Here is a 16,446-nt window from a genome sequence, read left to right as displayed (position 1 = left end):
ATACAAAGAGGTGTGAAATTAGAAAGGTGTACAGATGGAGAAAAGTTAAGAGGGGTGGTGAATTCACTTCTTCAATTCCTTTAAACAGCATAAAATCTGCTGTGCCTATTTCTCACATAGTCTGCATTATTTCCCTCATATTAATGCGCTGAGCAAGAGAGGGCCTGAGAGGCCTCGGTATAATGCAGGTGGGACTGCAGCATTCCGTAAGCCCAGAGACTCACAGACTTCTAATCCATCTATCTCCCTCATCCAGCTGGGCAAAGCAGAACCGGGTACTGACCCAATTGCATGGGGAATTTTTCACAGGCCCTGATTGCTGTCCTCTGTCAAGGACTTGGGGAAGAAAAAAGAGGCACAACTATGTAACTGTGCTGCTAGGCCATAAAAAGAAAGGGACAAATCAGTGAATGAAGCATAAAAAGTCTATTCTAGTCTATTCTTATTCAATAGTCTATTCTTATTTTTTACATGTACATATTTACATACATACACTCTCTATATCTTTATCTTATGTTTATTGTATTGTATTTCTTAATTTTTTTATACCCATAGGCCCTTATTTAAATCATCTGTGTACTGTATTCTATTGTGTTATGGTCTCTGTGTACTGTTGTTGCTGTTTCTGTATTCTGGATGCTCCTGTCACCAAAAGTTCTAGTCAAAGGATGCCTACTTTGAAGGTGCTAAAATACTGTAGAACGTAGAGTTCATTTACTTTGAATGCTTTTAGTCACAACATAATTCCCAGAGTTACAACTGTATTATTCCATGGTTTTGATGAGTTTACTATTATTCTAAAATGTGAAAAAAAATGTAAATAAGTGAGTGATCCCAAACTTTTGACCGGTAGTGTACAGTACATACTGTACATACAGTATATTGGTAGCATATATCAACAAACATCTAACTGCAAAAAGTTTCACTAGACATTTTAGTAACTTTAGCATGCAGACTTCTACAGACTTCTACCTTTCAATTAAACACTAACTCAAAGTTAATACCTAAGCAGCTAGAAGCTTATTAAAGATCATTAAATTCTCTTTGAAGGCAGAGCAGTAGCTTTTAAAGCTGCTTGCTTCTGCAGCTGCAGTCTAAATGAATTAGTCATAATTAAAAAGAGAGTTATAATTAAACAGATCTTGATTAATTAATCATCATATCATTAAAATTAAAGTTTAAAAAGCTGAAGAGCTATAGCGGTGTCTGTAATGCAGTGCGGTGGCGCTGTCCAGTGCTGTGGTGCTGAAACTCGTTGTATGGGATACAGCAGCACAGAAGAAAAAAATATTTCTAAATATATACGCTATTATCAAAGGTTTAGTGTCACTTATTCGTTACTTATTTTAGAATATTGGAAATGTATCTAAACTTTGGAAAAACAATGTAACTGTAGGAAGTATGCTGTGACAAAAAAATCTAAATAAATCAAAACGTTTAGTATAATACCCTCATGCCTCCAATTTGCAATAAAAAAAATGTTCTCTTGGTATTTCATTAACCAGTGTCTTGAGGTCTCAGCCTGGAATGCTTTTTTTAAAAAGTAAAAGTTCCGATCTATGCTGGGCTCGTATTGGCTGCTTTTTATTTAATTCAAAACATCATATCTAAAACGTGTTTTAGTTTTTATTCGTTATTTTTCTGTAATGAAAGTAATTAATATGTTGACAAAATTATATTATAGGCGACAAAATAGTTTCGAATAGTAAAGCATACAATTTAAGATTTTAACTATTTTAAGTCCCGAGAATTTTTTGTGAAGTCACCCTAAAGTTTCGAACGTCGTATTTACATTGTATTTTTTTACAATTATTAAAAATAATAGTGGTTAAAACTATGTGGTAAACAGTTTACTTTCATCTCTGTTCACTCTAAAAAATGCTGGATTTAAGCATTTTTGTATCAGAAAAAGACTTCATACTTCAATTACTTCTCAAGCCCAAAATAACATCATGCTGCAGTAAATGTTGTTGCTCACCTTCCCAGTGGTAGGAAGAGTTTGGGTGTGCGTAAAAGTGTCGTCTCCAGTAATGCTGATCAGTTCTGCGTCTGCAGGTGGAAACGGCGAAGGGAAAACCACCACGTCACTTTTTATCGTGTCAGAACTAAAACACACGTCGTATTGTTGCGTTGATTTGGAGTACGACCAGCTCCCATCTGGATGGCGGTTGGTCACTGGGCCACTGTAACCGCTGAAACTGACATCCGTTCTGTAGCATTTAGTTGCTATCAAACCAATGAGGCTCAGTAAAAAGATGACTGACACTGACACAACGGCGATGAGCAGATAAAGATTCAGATCTGAAAAGTTATCCTCCTTAACCGGAATTTGTCTGAACGATGTCTTTATGTCATCCATATTCTCGACAACAATAACTTCCATAGACATAGTTGCTGAGAGTGATGGCTCTCCATTATCAGACACTGTAATAACAAGTGGGTGAGTTTTTAAGTCATTGTCACTCATTCTTCTCCTGGTTCTTATTTCTCCAGTACTAGTACCGATTCGAAATAAATTCGTTCCTTTAGACTCGGTTATGTGAAAAGATAATAGTCCGTTATAACCAGAGTCAGAGTCAACAGCCCTGATCTTGGCAACAAAGTAACCCGCTTCAGCAGAGTAGGGAATGTTCTCTGTAGCAACGGATGCGGATTCAGAATACGGAGGCAAAATAACCGGACTGTTGTCGTTTTCATCGAGAATAAACACATTTACAGTCGCGTTACTGCTAAGAGGAGGCACACCGGAGTCTGTAGCCTGAATATGAAAACCAAGAGTTTTCTGTTCTTCAAAATTGAAAGACTGTAAGATATACAACTCGCCCGTCAACGAGTTAACGCTCACAGAATTGACTGTTGCTTTGCTATTCACAATGGAATAAGAAACTGCAGCGTTTTCATTTGAATCTCTGTCAACTGCTGATACCGTGTGAATGAGGGTGCCGGGGGGGGTGTTTTCTTTCACGTACACTTTAATGTTGTTTTCGTTGAAACGCGGAGCATTATCATTTACATCTGAAACGTCAACATAAACCACGCTGGTCCTGGAAAGTGGTGGGGTTCCTTCATCTACCGCTATGAGGGTAATATTATAATTTGATCTGCTCTCCCTGTCGAGCTGGCCTTCTAAAACAACAGAGTAATAATTTTTGTAAGAAGACTCGAGTTTAAAAGGCAGGTCTCCGAGCAATTTACAGTTCACTTTCCCATTCATTCCGCCGTCCTTGTCGGAAACTGTGACGAGGGCCACAGCCGTGCCGGTTTTCGCTTCTTCGTTTAAAGAAGACAGAAGCGACGTTATTGTTATTTCTGGCGCGTTATCGTTGACATCTATGACTTCGACTAAAACTTTGCTATTAGCTGTCATTGGGGAAAGACCTTTATCTTGGGCTTGCACTCTGATTTCATAAAAAGCTTTGTCCTCAAAATCAATATTGCCCTTTACTTCAATTTCCCCAGTATCAGAACTAATTGCAAATACATCAAGATTTTTTTCCTGACCATGACTGTTAAACACATAAGTCACTTCCCCATTCGGACCTTCATCAATGTCTGTGGCGTTAAGTTTGATTATCTTCGTTCCTCGTGGCGCGTTCTCTATCACACTTACTTTATAAAGTGGACTGCTGAATACTGGAGCGTTATCGTTGCTATCCAAAACATTGACTATAATTTGCAATGTGCCAGACCTGGACGGTTTCCCCCCATCAAGAGAAATTAATACTAGTGGGATTAAAGCTTCTTTTTCTCTGTCTAAAGCTTTTCGAAGTATTAGCTCTGCAGACATGCTATGCTCATTACCCGAGTGTACTTCCAACGAGAAATAATCATTAGTACTAAGTTTGTAGCTTTTCACTGAAAACTGTCCTACATCTTTATCAAATGCACTAATAAGAGAAAATGTTGCTCCCGGCTGCATCGATTCAGAAACATTTAAAACCTGAGATTCAACAGGGAACGTAGGAGAGTTATCATTTACGTCAAGAATATTAACTATCACTCGGTGAAGATTAAGAGGGTGGTTTACTATAGCTTCAAAATTTAAGGAACAGGATAGCGTAGTGGGGCATAGCTCCTCGCGATCTATTCTTTCAGCCACGTACAGTGCGCCAGATTTCAGATTGACATCGAAATACCTCGTTCTCGTGCCGAACACAAGTTGAAACGCCCGTGATTCCAAATCCTGAACGTTCAAATTCATGTCCTTCACTACATTCCCGACGACAGTCCCCACATTTACTTCCTCGTATACAGAGTAGACAATCTGACCATTCACTTGCACTAAAGCCGACATCACAAGCCAGAAGGAAATACGTAGTTCCATCCTGTCCGTCATCCTTCTGCAAGAGAGGGCAAAAGTAATGTATAAAACGATATACGTAAAAAAATCCTTAAACGTAGAACGAAGAATGAGAAAGACACACCACCAAATGCATGATGTCTGGCTATAGCGCGTCAGCTGAATCGTGGGCGGAGTTCAGACTGTACATGGAAATTATTAAAGTTTTGCAGTCTACAGTGACACCACGCGGATTAATGCGGTTACGCGTAACAAACAACCTAAAATAAGCCTCATGATACAATATCCCTTTAAAATGCAAATAAATCAATAATTTCCAATAATTCATACAGAAACCAAGTGTTATCCTGCCGTGAAAACCCAGCTCAAGTCATTTTTGTTATTTACTGTTTTAACATAAAATCATCTTCATAATGGAAAGAACATTCTGTGAAACTATAACCTTGATATGTTGAATTTTCACTGAGTAAGGCCATGTGAAAGATTGAAGTGCTCCTTATCTCATAATTAGATTATTGGCCTGGATTTCACAGGCAGGGTCACAATAAATATAAAAAACTGTTTTCCGTTGTATGCAGTTTCTTACATGCCTTCAGATTACAATGTACCTGTAAACTACATTGTGAATTCTTATTATTTAAATATATAACATCCAAATAGTATTCATATTCTGCCAAATACATACAGTATGCATTTCACGACAATCCACCACTTCAGAGTAATGAAGTTCTTGATGCATTATTTTCTATATTCTGACTTTAACACTGTAGTGTATGCTAGTAACCACAGCGCTTCTCATATTTCTTTATACTCAGTATTATTCTCCATCCCATAAGGATTAATCAATTTGATGCTGCACATTTTTCCCACAAATGAATAAATGAGCAACAGATTATGGACTGAAAAATAAGATTATGATTCTTGCTTCAATCACAAATAAGGGACTTCATAGCAATTCAATTATCCATCCTTCTGTTCTTACGTCCCAAACGAATGACAATACATTGGGTCAAAAAAGGACAAACCCAACTGTTGGGTTAAATTAACCCTGAAAATGTTAATATTTGACCCAATTTTGGGTTAAAACAACTCAGCATTTTGGGCTAAAACAACTTAGCACAGGTTTTAAAACCCATTAGTTGGGTTCGTCCATTTTCGACCAAACACTGGGTTGAAAATAACCCAGCATTGAAAAATATTTGACATCCTTTGCCACATTTCTGAAAAAAAAATGTTTTACTTCCACTGGAACAACATGACCTAACGAGAGAACAAATCCTATGAGATTATTTTAAGAAACAACTCGTTTCTCAAATGTAATGCTTGTTTGACACTGCAGCAACCCAAACTGAGCTGTGATACTTCTTTCCTACAGCACAAGACCATGATGCAAATGGGTGGAGCTTCACAAAAATCAGCAATTTGATCAGCAGTGACATCAAGAGGGTATGATGCATGCATATTTAACACAAAAACATCTCACATCCAAGTAAACAGAAAACTAATGCAGCACATGAGTAAATAATGTGTATAATGAAGTATTAAGATTATCTCACCTTAGAAGTGCATGGGAGTGTTTGGGTCCTATTAAAAATGTCTTCATCATTAATGCTGACTAGTTCTGCATCTCCTGGTGGAAACGGTGAGGGGAAAACAACCACATCACTCTTTACTGTGTCTGAACTAAAACACACGTCATATTGTTGCGTGGATTTAGAGTAGGACCAGCTGCCATCTGGATGTGTGTTGATCACTGGAGCTCCGTACCTGCTGAAACTGCTGTCTGTCCTGTAGCATTTAGCTGCTATCAAACCAATGAGGCTCAGTAAAAAGATGACTGACACTGAGACAATAGCGATGAGCAGATACAGATTCAGATCTGAAAAACTCTCCTCCTTAACCGGAACTTGTCTGAACGATGTCTTTATGTCATTCATACTCTCCATAACCACAACATCCATAGACATAGTTGCTGATAGTGATGGCTCTCCATTATCAGACACTGTAATGATAAGTGGGTGAGTTTTTAAGTCATTGTCACTCATTCTTCTCCTGGTCCTTATTTCTCCAGTGCTGGTCCCGATTCGGAATAGATTCATTCCTTTGGGTTCAGTCAAGTGATACGACAGAAGTGCGTTATATCCAGAATCAGCATCAACAGCTCTAATTTTTGCTACAAAGTAACCCGCTTCAGCAGAGAAGGGGATATTCTCAGTATTTACTGATCCAGGTTCAGAATATGGTGGTAAAATGACTGGACTGTTGTCATTGTCATCGAGGATAAAAACGTTGACAGTCACATTACTGCTCAGAGGAGGAACACCGGAGTCTGTTGCTATAACTTGAAACTGAAATCTGTTTGTTTCTTCGTGATTAAATGACTGTAAACTGAATATTTCTCCATTTAAAGAGTTTATATTTATCAGTGTTGTGATCGGAACATTGGAGCTGGAGGTATCTAACAATGAATATGAAATTTCTGCGTTCTCATCAGTGTCTGAATCATCTGCTGTAACTTTTGTCACCAGACCTCCAGCTTGGCCGTTCTCCCTCAGATAAGCATTTATAACAGGTGTGGCGAAATGAGGGGAGATGTCATTGACATCAGCGATATGTATAATAATAATACTGCTGTTGGAAAGTGCCGGCGTTCCATCATCTGTAGCTGTAATTGTAATGTTATACTGAGAAACGTTCTCTCTGTCCAGAGGTCCATCCACCACTAAAGAATAATGATTGTTATATGATGACTCCAGTTTGAAAGGATACGAGCCTTTCAGATCGCAGTGCATAATACCATTTTTACCTCCATCTTTATCAGAAACTGTGACTAAAGCAACTGCAGTTCCTAATTTTGTGTCCTCTTTCACACTCTCCAGCAGTGGAGTCATTACTATCTCTGGAGCATTGTCATTCGCATCCAACACTTCTATTAAAACTTTACATTGTGTGCTCTTTGGTGGGCTGCCTTTGTCTCTGGCCTGAACTCGCAATTCTATAGCAGCATTTTTCTCATAGTCTATTACTCCATTCACAATAATATCCCCAGTTTCAGCAATCACAGTAAATAAGCTTTGCTTTTTAATATTACCATGTTCAGCTATAGAGTAAATAATTTCACTGTTTGAGCCTTCGTCCAGATCAGTAGCCGTCAGAGAGGTTAGTTTTGTTCCAACAGCAACATTTTCCCTGACCTTGATCTTATACAAAGGTTTGCTAAAGACAGGCCAGTTGTCATTTAGGTCCATTATATTAACTATTATACTTAACGTTCCTGTCTTTGCAGGCTTTCCCCCATCAACACCTGTTAATACAAGAGGAATGACCGACTGCTTTTCACGATCTAAAGGTTTTTGAAGCACTAATTCAGCAGAAACACTTTGTTCCTCACTTTGTACATCAATGGAAAAGTGTTCGTTCTTGCTCAGTTTGTAGTCTTTCAATGCATTAATACCAATATCGTTGTCTTCAGCAACTGGAAGGTGAAATCTAGCCCCTGGAATAACATCCTCAGTAATGTTGATAGTTATACGGCTGTCCACAAAATATGGAGAATTATCGTTAACATCCAAAACATTAATTTCAATTCGATGTAGACTGTGAGGATTTTGGAGAACAGCTTCCAAATTAAGCGCACACTGCTGATGATCAGAGCACAAGTCCTCTCGGTCAATTCTTTCATTCACAATCAACGCTCCCGTTTTAAAATTCACATCAAAATATTTTCTATTGGATCCGGACACAAGCTGCAAGACACGAGACTCCAGGTCCTGAACACCGATCCTAAGATCTTTTGCTATATTTCCGACGACGGTTCCCTTATTTACCTCCTCCGAGACCGAATAAACAATCTTGCCGAATGTAGATCCACATAAAGAAAAATAAAACACTATTCTGGCGTAAAAATATTTTAAACCCATTGTTGTTTTTTCAATGCCGTAGCAATGTGCTCAGCCAAAATATAAAATAAGTCTGCTAATTTGTATTCGTTGCTGTCCGTCTCGTCGCCAGAGAATCTCCTAAATACATTTTCATTCCTTCTTCCCAAAACGTGGCTGCTCTTACACTGTAGGGGAGGAGACTCATTTTCATAAAACCTATGCTTCAAACTTACGGTCTGCAGCGACATCGCGCGTTGTATTTCTTATTTAAACTACAGGGTTTGTCGACAATAATGAAATAAAAATAAACACAAAAGGAGTAGTATTCCTAAATCGTAATCATAATAATAATAACAGTAGATTTTATATAATTCTTTCCTGTTTGGCCCACCATACAGTAGGCCCTACTTATAAAATGATAAAATAATAATAATAATAAATACGCAGTGAATAATAACGTCAAATTTAAATAGCACAGGACAGAGAGAGACACGAAAATCGAAATATGAGTGAACTTACAAACGTGGTAAATATATTTAACCAACAAGTTTGTTAAGTACAGAATGATATGTTCGTTGTCCATGGTGCTGAACCATCCCAAAGATAGTTTAGTTTATATAAAAGTGGTATATAAGTAAATATAAATATACGTTAGCCTACTGCTAACGAATGCAAAGTAATAATAGTAGAAATAATAATAATAGTAATTATAATAAAGTAGTGTTGTTGTGGTGGTTACTATTTTTATTTTAAACGAAAAAGTATATTGTCGTGATATTAAATTTTAAAAAATAATTGCCCTTTGGCTATCAAGTGCGTTTTGATACGTTTTGTGTATTTTTACATACTGCTGTTTTAACTGTACAGCAGTATAAAAAAATAAGAATAATAAATAAACATTTCCATGCGCATACACATTATTAAAATGCAATGTCAGAGTCAAGTAGCAACAATAAACGTTAGGTTATACGGTAGCCTACCTGCACAACTCGCTTCAGTAATGCAAACAGGCTACCTTAAACATACCTGAGAATCCACAACAATATAAAATAAATAATGCTTGAAATTTCGCCCTAAATATTTTTTTTAGAACTGTTTGTTATGGTTGTGGTTGTTAGCTTTCTAATGGTATTAGGTTATCTAAAGGTGCATCTGCTGGTGAAACCAATAATTTAGAGTATATTTAAAGAGAAAGATTGTGCTGGGAAGTTTAGTCAAACTGCAGTGATACAGCAATTTTGCTAAATCAAAGACGGCCCCATATGCGGAGCATTTTAGTGCATTTAATCCGTGAAAACCTGGCTACAATTTATGCTGCAATTATAATTATAGAAAAGTTATGACAAACTCAACGGACCTGCCCCTAAATTCAGCTGTTTTTCCTGCTGTACCTGTTGATTATATGTTCCGCGTTCTGCGCTTTTATTGGGTAAATACAGACACTATAGCAAGATATATTATGATATTATATATTAGGGGTTCCCAAACACAGGTATAATCAAAGGTAGGCTATCTCATGGCACACCTTTTAAATAGAAAATAGTGAAAAAACACACATTCACTCCCTTTAAGTTTTATTCTTCTGGTCATGAATGAATAGGTTTAATTGCGATATCAAAATACCTTATTGTAGGGCTGCAAAATTATGGCATACTTATTTATATCATTCCCCTTGATATTGTAAGTGTGATTATGTTGATTATATTTGAATGTTTTATTAAATGCGTAAACCATAAGATACATGTTTCGCGCTGTAAATGCGCCCCTTGCGCATCTAGTGTCCAAGCACAATAAACGTGTGAACTATACATGTCACGAACGTGAGGCTGAAGAACCCAAATGCAGGCAGGCGGTGGGTAAGGGATTAACAAAAATACTTTATTTTACAAATAACAAAGGTACAAAACAAAACACCCACGACAGGGAAAACTGAACTAAGAATATATATAAAAAGATAAACACAAAAACATCCCTCAAGGGGGCAAAACGAGAACTAAATAAAACGAGAACTAACAGGCAAGACCAGGCAGGAACAAGACGAGAAACTCACGGGAAACACAGACAGAGGACGTAGAACCAACACGACCAACTGCATACAATACACGAGCAACGAGACAATGACACATGAGGGCAATATAAAGGCAAGACAAACGAGGGATAATGACACAGGGCAGGTGTGGGTAATGAAACACTCAGGGAAAGTTAACGAGGAAACGAGATGGCGGGAACAGAGACGCGGACCGGAGAGAGAGAGTATGGAAAGCCGAAAGGTCAACAATCTCTCTCTCCACATAAAACCTAAGGCTTTGTCATGACTCTGCTACAAGACCAAGAATAGACATGACATGATGAAGCAGAGTCATGACAATACAAGTCTAATTAGTAGTTGCTGGAATAAACTTTTTTTAATGCACCGCAACAGCAAGTGGCTTTGCGTGACCCTCCTTATGAACCAAAGTTTGAGAACATTTGATTAAAATGATCATACTGCCATTGGATTTAGTTTGCAATTTGGTTTATGTTTATCCTATGAGTCCTAATTAATGCAACTTAAACTATTTCTAAATTGCTTCTTTTATAAAGAATGCCGCTACCTCACACAATGCAGTGAAGCAGTCCCTGTATAGAGTTAATAGTTGGTTGTCGAACGATCGAACGATCGATGTCCACTAATTGAGCACCATGGACAGCACCCGGTAACGTGGGACGTAAGAAAGTAACCTCCTAAGGTATAGTTCGGGAAACACGTCTATAAAAAGTATAACTGTAGTTAAGGTGTACATTTAGCATCTTTGTATAGCACGCTAAGAGACAACGTTATCGGGAAACGCATCCCAGGGTGTTTGTGAAACTGTCACCGCACTTAATGCTGATAAGGTCTGCGTCTGCAGTCGGAAATGTCGAGGGAACAACGACTATGTCACTCTTCATCGTGTCTGAACTTAAAAACACGCCATACTGTTGCATGGATTTAGAGTAGGACCAGCTGCCATCTGGATGTGTTTTGATCACAGGAGCTCCGTACCTGCTGAAACTGCTGTCTGTATCAAACCAATGAGGCTCTGTAAAAAGATGACTGACACTGAGACAATAGCGATGAGCAGATACAGATTCAGATCTGAAAAACTCTCCTCCTTAACAAGTTTAACTGGAACTTGTCTGAACTATGTTATTATGTCATCCATGCACTCAATAACCACACCATCCATATAAATCGTTGCTGAGAGTGATGACTCTCCATTATCAGACACTGTAATGATAAGTGGGCGAGTTTTTAAGTCATTGTCACTCATTCTTCTCCTGGTCCTTATTTCTCCTGTGCTGGTCCCAATTCTGAATAGATTCGTTCCTTTGGGTTCATTTAAAGGGCCCCAAATGTAGCCCTTTTACAACATGTAATATAAATCTTAGGAGTCCACAGAATGTGTCTATGAAGTTTCAGCTCAAAATACACAACAGATCTTGTATTATACTGTGCCCTACATGTCCATTTTTGCCTGTGAGGAAAAACAGGCCGTTTTGGTGTGTGTCTCTTTAAATGCAAATGAGCTGCTGGTCTCCGCCCCCTTTCCAGCAGAAAGCGCAGGGCTGTGTGAGCCGGTGCTTCTGACAACAAATCTGAAGAGAATGGTCATTAAGCGAATGAGAAACACTGTCTCATCTTTAAAAAACAAACACGTTGTTTTGTATATGTGAGAGAACATAAGACAAACGCATTATTTGTATAAAACCGAGGACGCTGTTTTCTGAGTGAATGCACTTCGCGTCACACTTTACAACGTGCACATTGTTTTTATACGTGACAATACACAGGACAAACGCATCATATCTATAGGGAGCCAAAGAGATGANAATCTCTCTCTCCACATAAAACCTAAGGCTTTGTCATGACTCTGCTACAAGACCAAGAATAGACATGACATGATGAAGCAGAGTCATGACAATACAAGTCTAATTAGTAGTTGCTGGAATAAACTTTTTTTAATGCACCGCAACAGCAAGTGGCTTTGCGTGACCCTCCTTATGAACCAAAGTTTGAGAACATTTGATTAAAATGATCATACTGCCATTGGATTTAGTTTGCAATTTGGTTTATGTTTATCCTATGAGTCCTAATTAATGCAACTTAAACTATTTCTAAATTGCTTCTTTTATAAAGAATGCCGCTACCTCACACAATGCAGTGAAGCAGTCCCTGTATAGAGTTAATAGTTGGTTGTCGAACGATCGAACGATCGATGTCCACTAATTGAGCACCATGGACAGCACCCGGTAACGTGGGACGTAAGAAAGTAACCTCCTAAGGTATAGTTCGGGAAACACGTCTATAAAAAGTATAACTGTAGTTAAGGTGTACATTTAGCATCTTTGTATAGCACGCTAAGAGACAACGTTATCGGGAAACGCATCCCAGGGTGTTTGTGAAACTGTCACCGCACTTAATGCTGATAAGGTCTGCGTCTGCAGTCGGAAATGTCGAGGGAACAACGACTATGTCACTCTTCATCGTGTCTGAACTTAAAAACACGCCATACTGTTGCATGGATTTAGAGTAGGACCAGCTGCCATCTGGATGTGTTTTGATCACAGGAGCTCCGTACCTGCTGAAACTGCTGTCTGTATCAAACCAATGAGGCTCTGTAAAAAGATGACTGACACTGAGACAATAGCGATGAGCAGATACAGATTCAGATCTGAAAAACTCTCCTCCTTAACAAGTTTAACTGGAACTTGTCTGAACTATGTTATTATGTCATCCATGCACTCAATAACCACACCATCCATATAAATCGTTGCTGAGAGTGATGACTCTCCATTATCAGACACTGTAATGATAAGTGGGCGAGTTTTTAAGTCATTGTCACTCATTCTTCTCCTGGTCCTTATTTCTCCTGTGCTGGTCCCAATTCTGAATAGATTCGTTCCTTTGGGTTCATTTAAAGGGCCCCAAATGTAGCCCTTTTACAACATGTAATATAAATCTTAGGAGTCCACAGAATGTGTCTATGAAGTTTCAGCTCAAAATACACAACAGATCTTGTATTATACTGTGCCCTACATGTCCATTTTTGCCTGTGAGGAAAAACAGGCCGTTTTGGTGTGTGTCTCTTTAAATGCAAATGAGCTGCTGGTCTCCGCCCCCTTTCCAGCAGAAAGCGCAGGGCTGTGTGAGCCGGTGCTTCTGACAACAAATCTGAAGAGAATGGTCATTAAGCGAATGAGAAACACTGTCTCATCTTTAAAAAACAAACACGTTGTTTTGTATATGTGAGAGAACATAAGACAAACGCATTATTTGTATAAAACCGAGGACGCTGTTTTCTGAGTGAATGCACTTCGCGTCACACTTTACAACGTGCACATTGTTTTTATACGTGACAATACACAGGACAAACGCATCATATCTATAGGGAGCCAAAGAGATGACGTGTTTTTGTATGCCTGAACCCTGAAGTTAGCGGCGCACGGGTTCCCTCGATCGAAAGCCTATGCATTTTTCCTACAGACTTTTGGAAAATCACAAAAACAAAGGGTTATGACACTTACACGTTTTGTCTAGCAAGACCAACTTTACAAGTTAACACCACATTTGTTACTTTTGAAGCCAAAATACAATTGGCAGAAGTAAAAAGCTAACACAATGATATCAACAGACTACACTTAATGTCGCTCTAAATCAACGTCACCACCCCCGAACCCCCGAACCTCCAACAACTCTTTCAAACTTTATTAAAAATGTGTTCCCTGGTGAGTAATTACTCCATGAATGAATCCACATCTACATTTTAAGAGATTTGTGCCCATGTTGCATTATTTGTGAGCATATTATGCGCAATGACATATAACGTCCCCGCCAAAGGAAGTAGTCACTTTAGCAACTTGTTAGCAATCGCCGTTTTTAAGACACAATAAGGCTTTAAAAAATCACAAGAGGGTTATAATTTGTGTGTTTTATGTCATAGAATAAAACGTGAAAATATTTAGAGGTTTTGTAGTTTACCACATTGGAGTTGTAATGATCTCTGGAGCATTGTCATTCTCATTCACAACTTCTATTAAAACTTTACATTGTGTGCTCTTTGGTGGGCTGCCTTTGTCTCTGGCCTGAACTCTCAATTCAATAGTAGCATTTCTCTCATAGTCTATTACTTTTAGGAACCACGGTGAATAGACTTTGCTTGTTAATGTTTCCACGTTCATCTATAGAATAAATAATTTCACTGTTTGTGCCATCGTCAAGATCAGTAGTTCCGGCAGCTACATTTTCTCTTACCGTGATTTTGTACAATGATTTGCTAAAGCCAGATCTATTATCATTTATGTCCAGTACTTTCACTATTATACTTTACGTTCCTGTCTTTGCAGGCTTTCCTCCATCAATAGCTGTTAATACAAGAGGAATGACCGACTGCTTTTCACGATCTAAATGTTTTCGAAGCACTAATTCAGTAGAAACACTTTGTTCCTCACTTTGTACATCAATATAAAAGTGTTTGTTCTTGTTCGGTTTGAAGTCTTTCAAACCATTAATGCCAATACCGTTATCCTCAGCAACCGGAAGGTGATATCTGTCCACTGGAACAACATCCTCAGTAATGTTTATGGTTATATGGGTATCTCCAAAATATGGGGCATTGTCATTAACATCCATAACATTAATTTCAATTTGATGAAGACTGTGAGGATTTTGAAGAACGGCTTCCAAATTAAGCGCACACTGCTGATGATCAGAGCACAAGTCCTCTCGGTCAATTATTTCATTCAAAAGCAACGCTCCCATTTTAAAGTTCACATCAAAATATTTTCTGTTAGATCCGGACACAAGCTTCAAGACACTAGACTCCAGGTCTAGAACACTGATCTTAAATCTTTTGCTAGATTTCTGACGACTGTTCCCTTATTTACCTCCTCCGAGACCGAATAGACAATCTTGCAGAACATAGATTCACATAAACAAAAATAAAACACTATTCTGATGTAAAAATATCTTAGGCGCACCATTATTGTTTCTTCAATACCGTAACAATGTATTCAACCAAAATATAAAAAAGTCTGCTAATTTGTATTCGTTGCTGCCCGTCGCATCATCACAGAATCTCCTATAAATACATTTTCATTCCTACTTCACTAAAAACGTGGCTGCTCTTACACTGTAGGGGAGGAGCCTAATTTTCATAAAACTTATGCTTCAAATTTACGGCCTGCACAACATCGCGCGTTTTATTTCTTATGTAAACTAGAACGTTCTACCAAAAATAATGGAATAAAAATAAAAAACAACAGCCCTTATAATGATAATAAATAATGATAAAAGTAAAAATAAAATTAGCAGGGAATAGCAAGATAAAAATCGAATAAGACGGGGCAGAGTACTACATCCAGGTCGTAGAAAGCAATTGAAACAATGATTGCAATTACATTTAACCAAGTTAATTGCGTGTGAGACTTTCAAGGCAGCGTGTTCGTTGTCCATGGTGCTGAACCATCCCCAAAATACTACCTCGTTTATATCAAAGTTAAATGTGAGTTCTAGATTATATTTAAGAGGCTGTTTACACGAAACCGTTTTCAGATGAAAACGCAAGAAAATGGATTGCGTTGCGTTTTGGCTGTCCGTTTACACGGAAACGGCGTTTTAGAGGACTGAAAACGGTTTGGTCAAAGTGCAACTTTTTGAAATCGCCGCCTTTTACGTTTCCATGTAAAGTGCAAGACGGAACTTTCTGAAAACGATGACGTCACGTGCATGCGTAATACGCTCTCAGTTGCGGGAATATAGCCAAAACAATATGGCGGCTTCCCGTACTGAGCTCTCGCTGCTCGACTATATGTTTCCCCAGAAAAATGTGGATTTGCTGCACCAATAAGACTAGCGGAGACACACTATTTACATTCGGCAGACTTTAAATACACTTATAAAACGGTCAGTTCTGGTCCTTGATTCTGATTGGCTGAGCGGAGTTCTAAGCCGTTATAAAATACCTCATTATAAAACGGTCAGTTCTGGTCCTTGATTCTGATTGGCTGAGCGGAGTTCTAAGCCGTTATAAAATACCTCAATATATAACGGCTGACCGCACCACATAGCCTAAATATCATTTTATTTACTTTATTTTATGAAACCTTGCTAAGCATATGGAATAACCGTTTTATAAAAGCAATAAGCCCCGCGAAGCAGTGGGTTACAGTGCATTTTATAACAGCTACGGGTTTTAGGCACTCCGCTTCGCGTCGTGCCACAACGCCCTTAGCTGTTATAAAATG

At 38.3% G+C, this 16,446-nt stretch overlaps 1 protein-coding gene and 3 pseudogenes across 11 annotated transcripts in view; all 4 read right to left on the bottom strand.

Annotated features, from left to right (window-relative positions):
• The window catches only part of LOC130546377 (protocadherin alpha-C2-like), a 193,296-nt gene that overhangs the window by 156,777 nt on the left and 20,073 nt on the right, over positions 1-16,446 (bottom strand). The window contains exons 1-2 of one of the 11 annotated variants that reach the window (XM_057321588.1): positions 5,857-8,345; positions 4,137-4,340 (exon numbers count right to left, since the gene is read on the bottom strand). The exons of 8 other annotated variants lie outside the window; for them this stretch is intronic. In XM_057321588.1, coding sequence (XP_057177571.1) covers positions 4,137-4,340; positions 5,857-8,220 — 2,568 coding nt within the window. In that variant the 5' untranslated portion in view covers positions 8,221-8,345. 2 more of the 11 variants (XM_057321619.1, XM_057321640.1) reach the window with 2 other exon arrangements.
• LOC130546368 (protocadherin alpha-C2-like) lies at positions 10,293-12,547 on the bottom strand (annotated as a pseudogene).
• Positions 12,575-14,415, bottom strand: LOC130546367 (protocadherin alpha-C2-like; annotated as a pseudogene).
• LOC130546388 (protocadherin beta-14-like) lies at positions 13,139-16,381 on the bottom strand (annotated as a pseudogene).

This window comes from Triplophysa rosa, linkage group LG22 (assembly GCF_024868665.1).
Source record: "Triplophysa rosa linkage group LG22, Trosa_1v2, whole genome shotgun sequence".
Classification (NCBI taxonomy): Eukaryota; Metazoa; Chordata; class Actinopteri; order Cypriniformes; family Nemacheilidae; genus Triplophysa; species Triplophysa rosa.
Note: the sequence above shows the minus strand (reverse complement) of the source record. Positions and strands in the feature narration are given on the sequence as shown.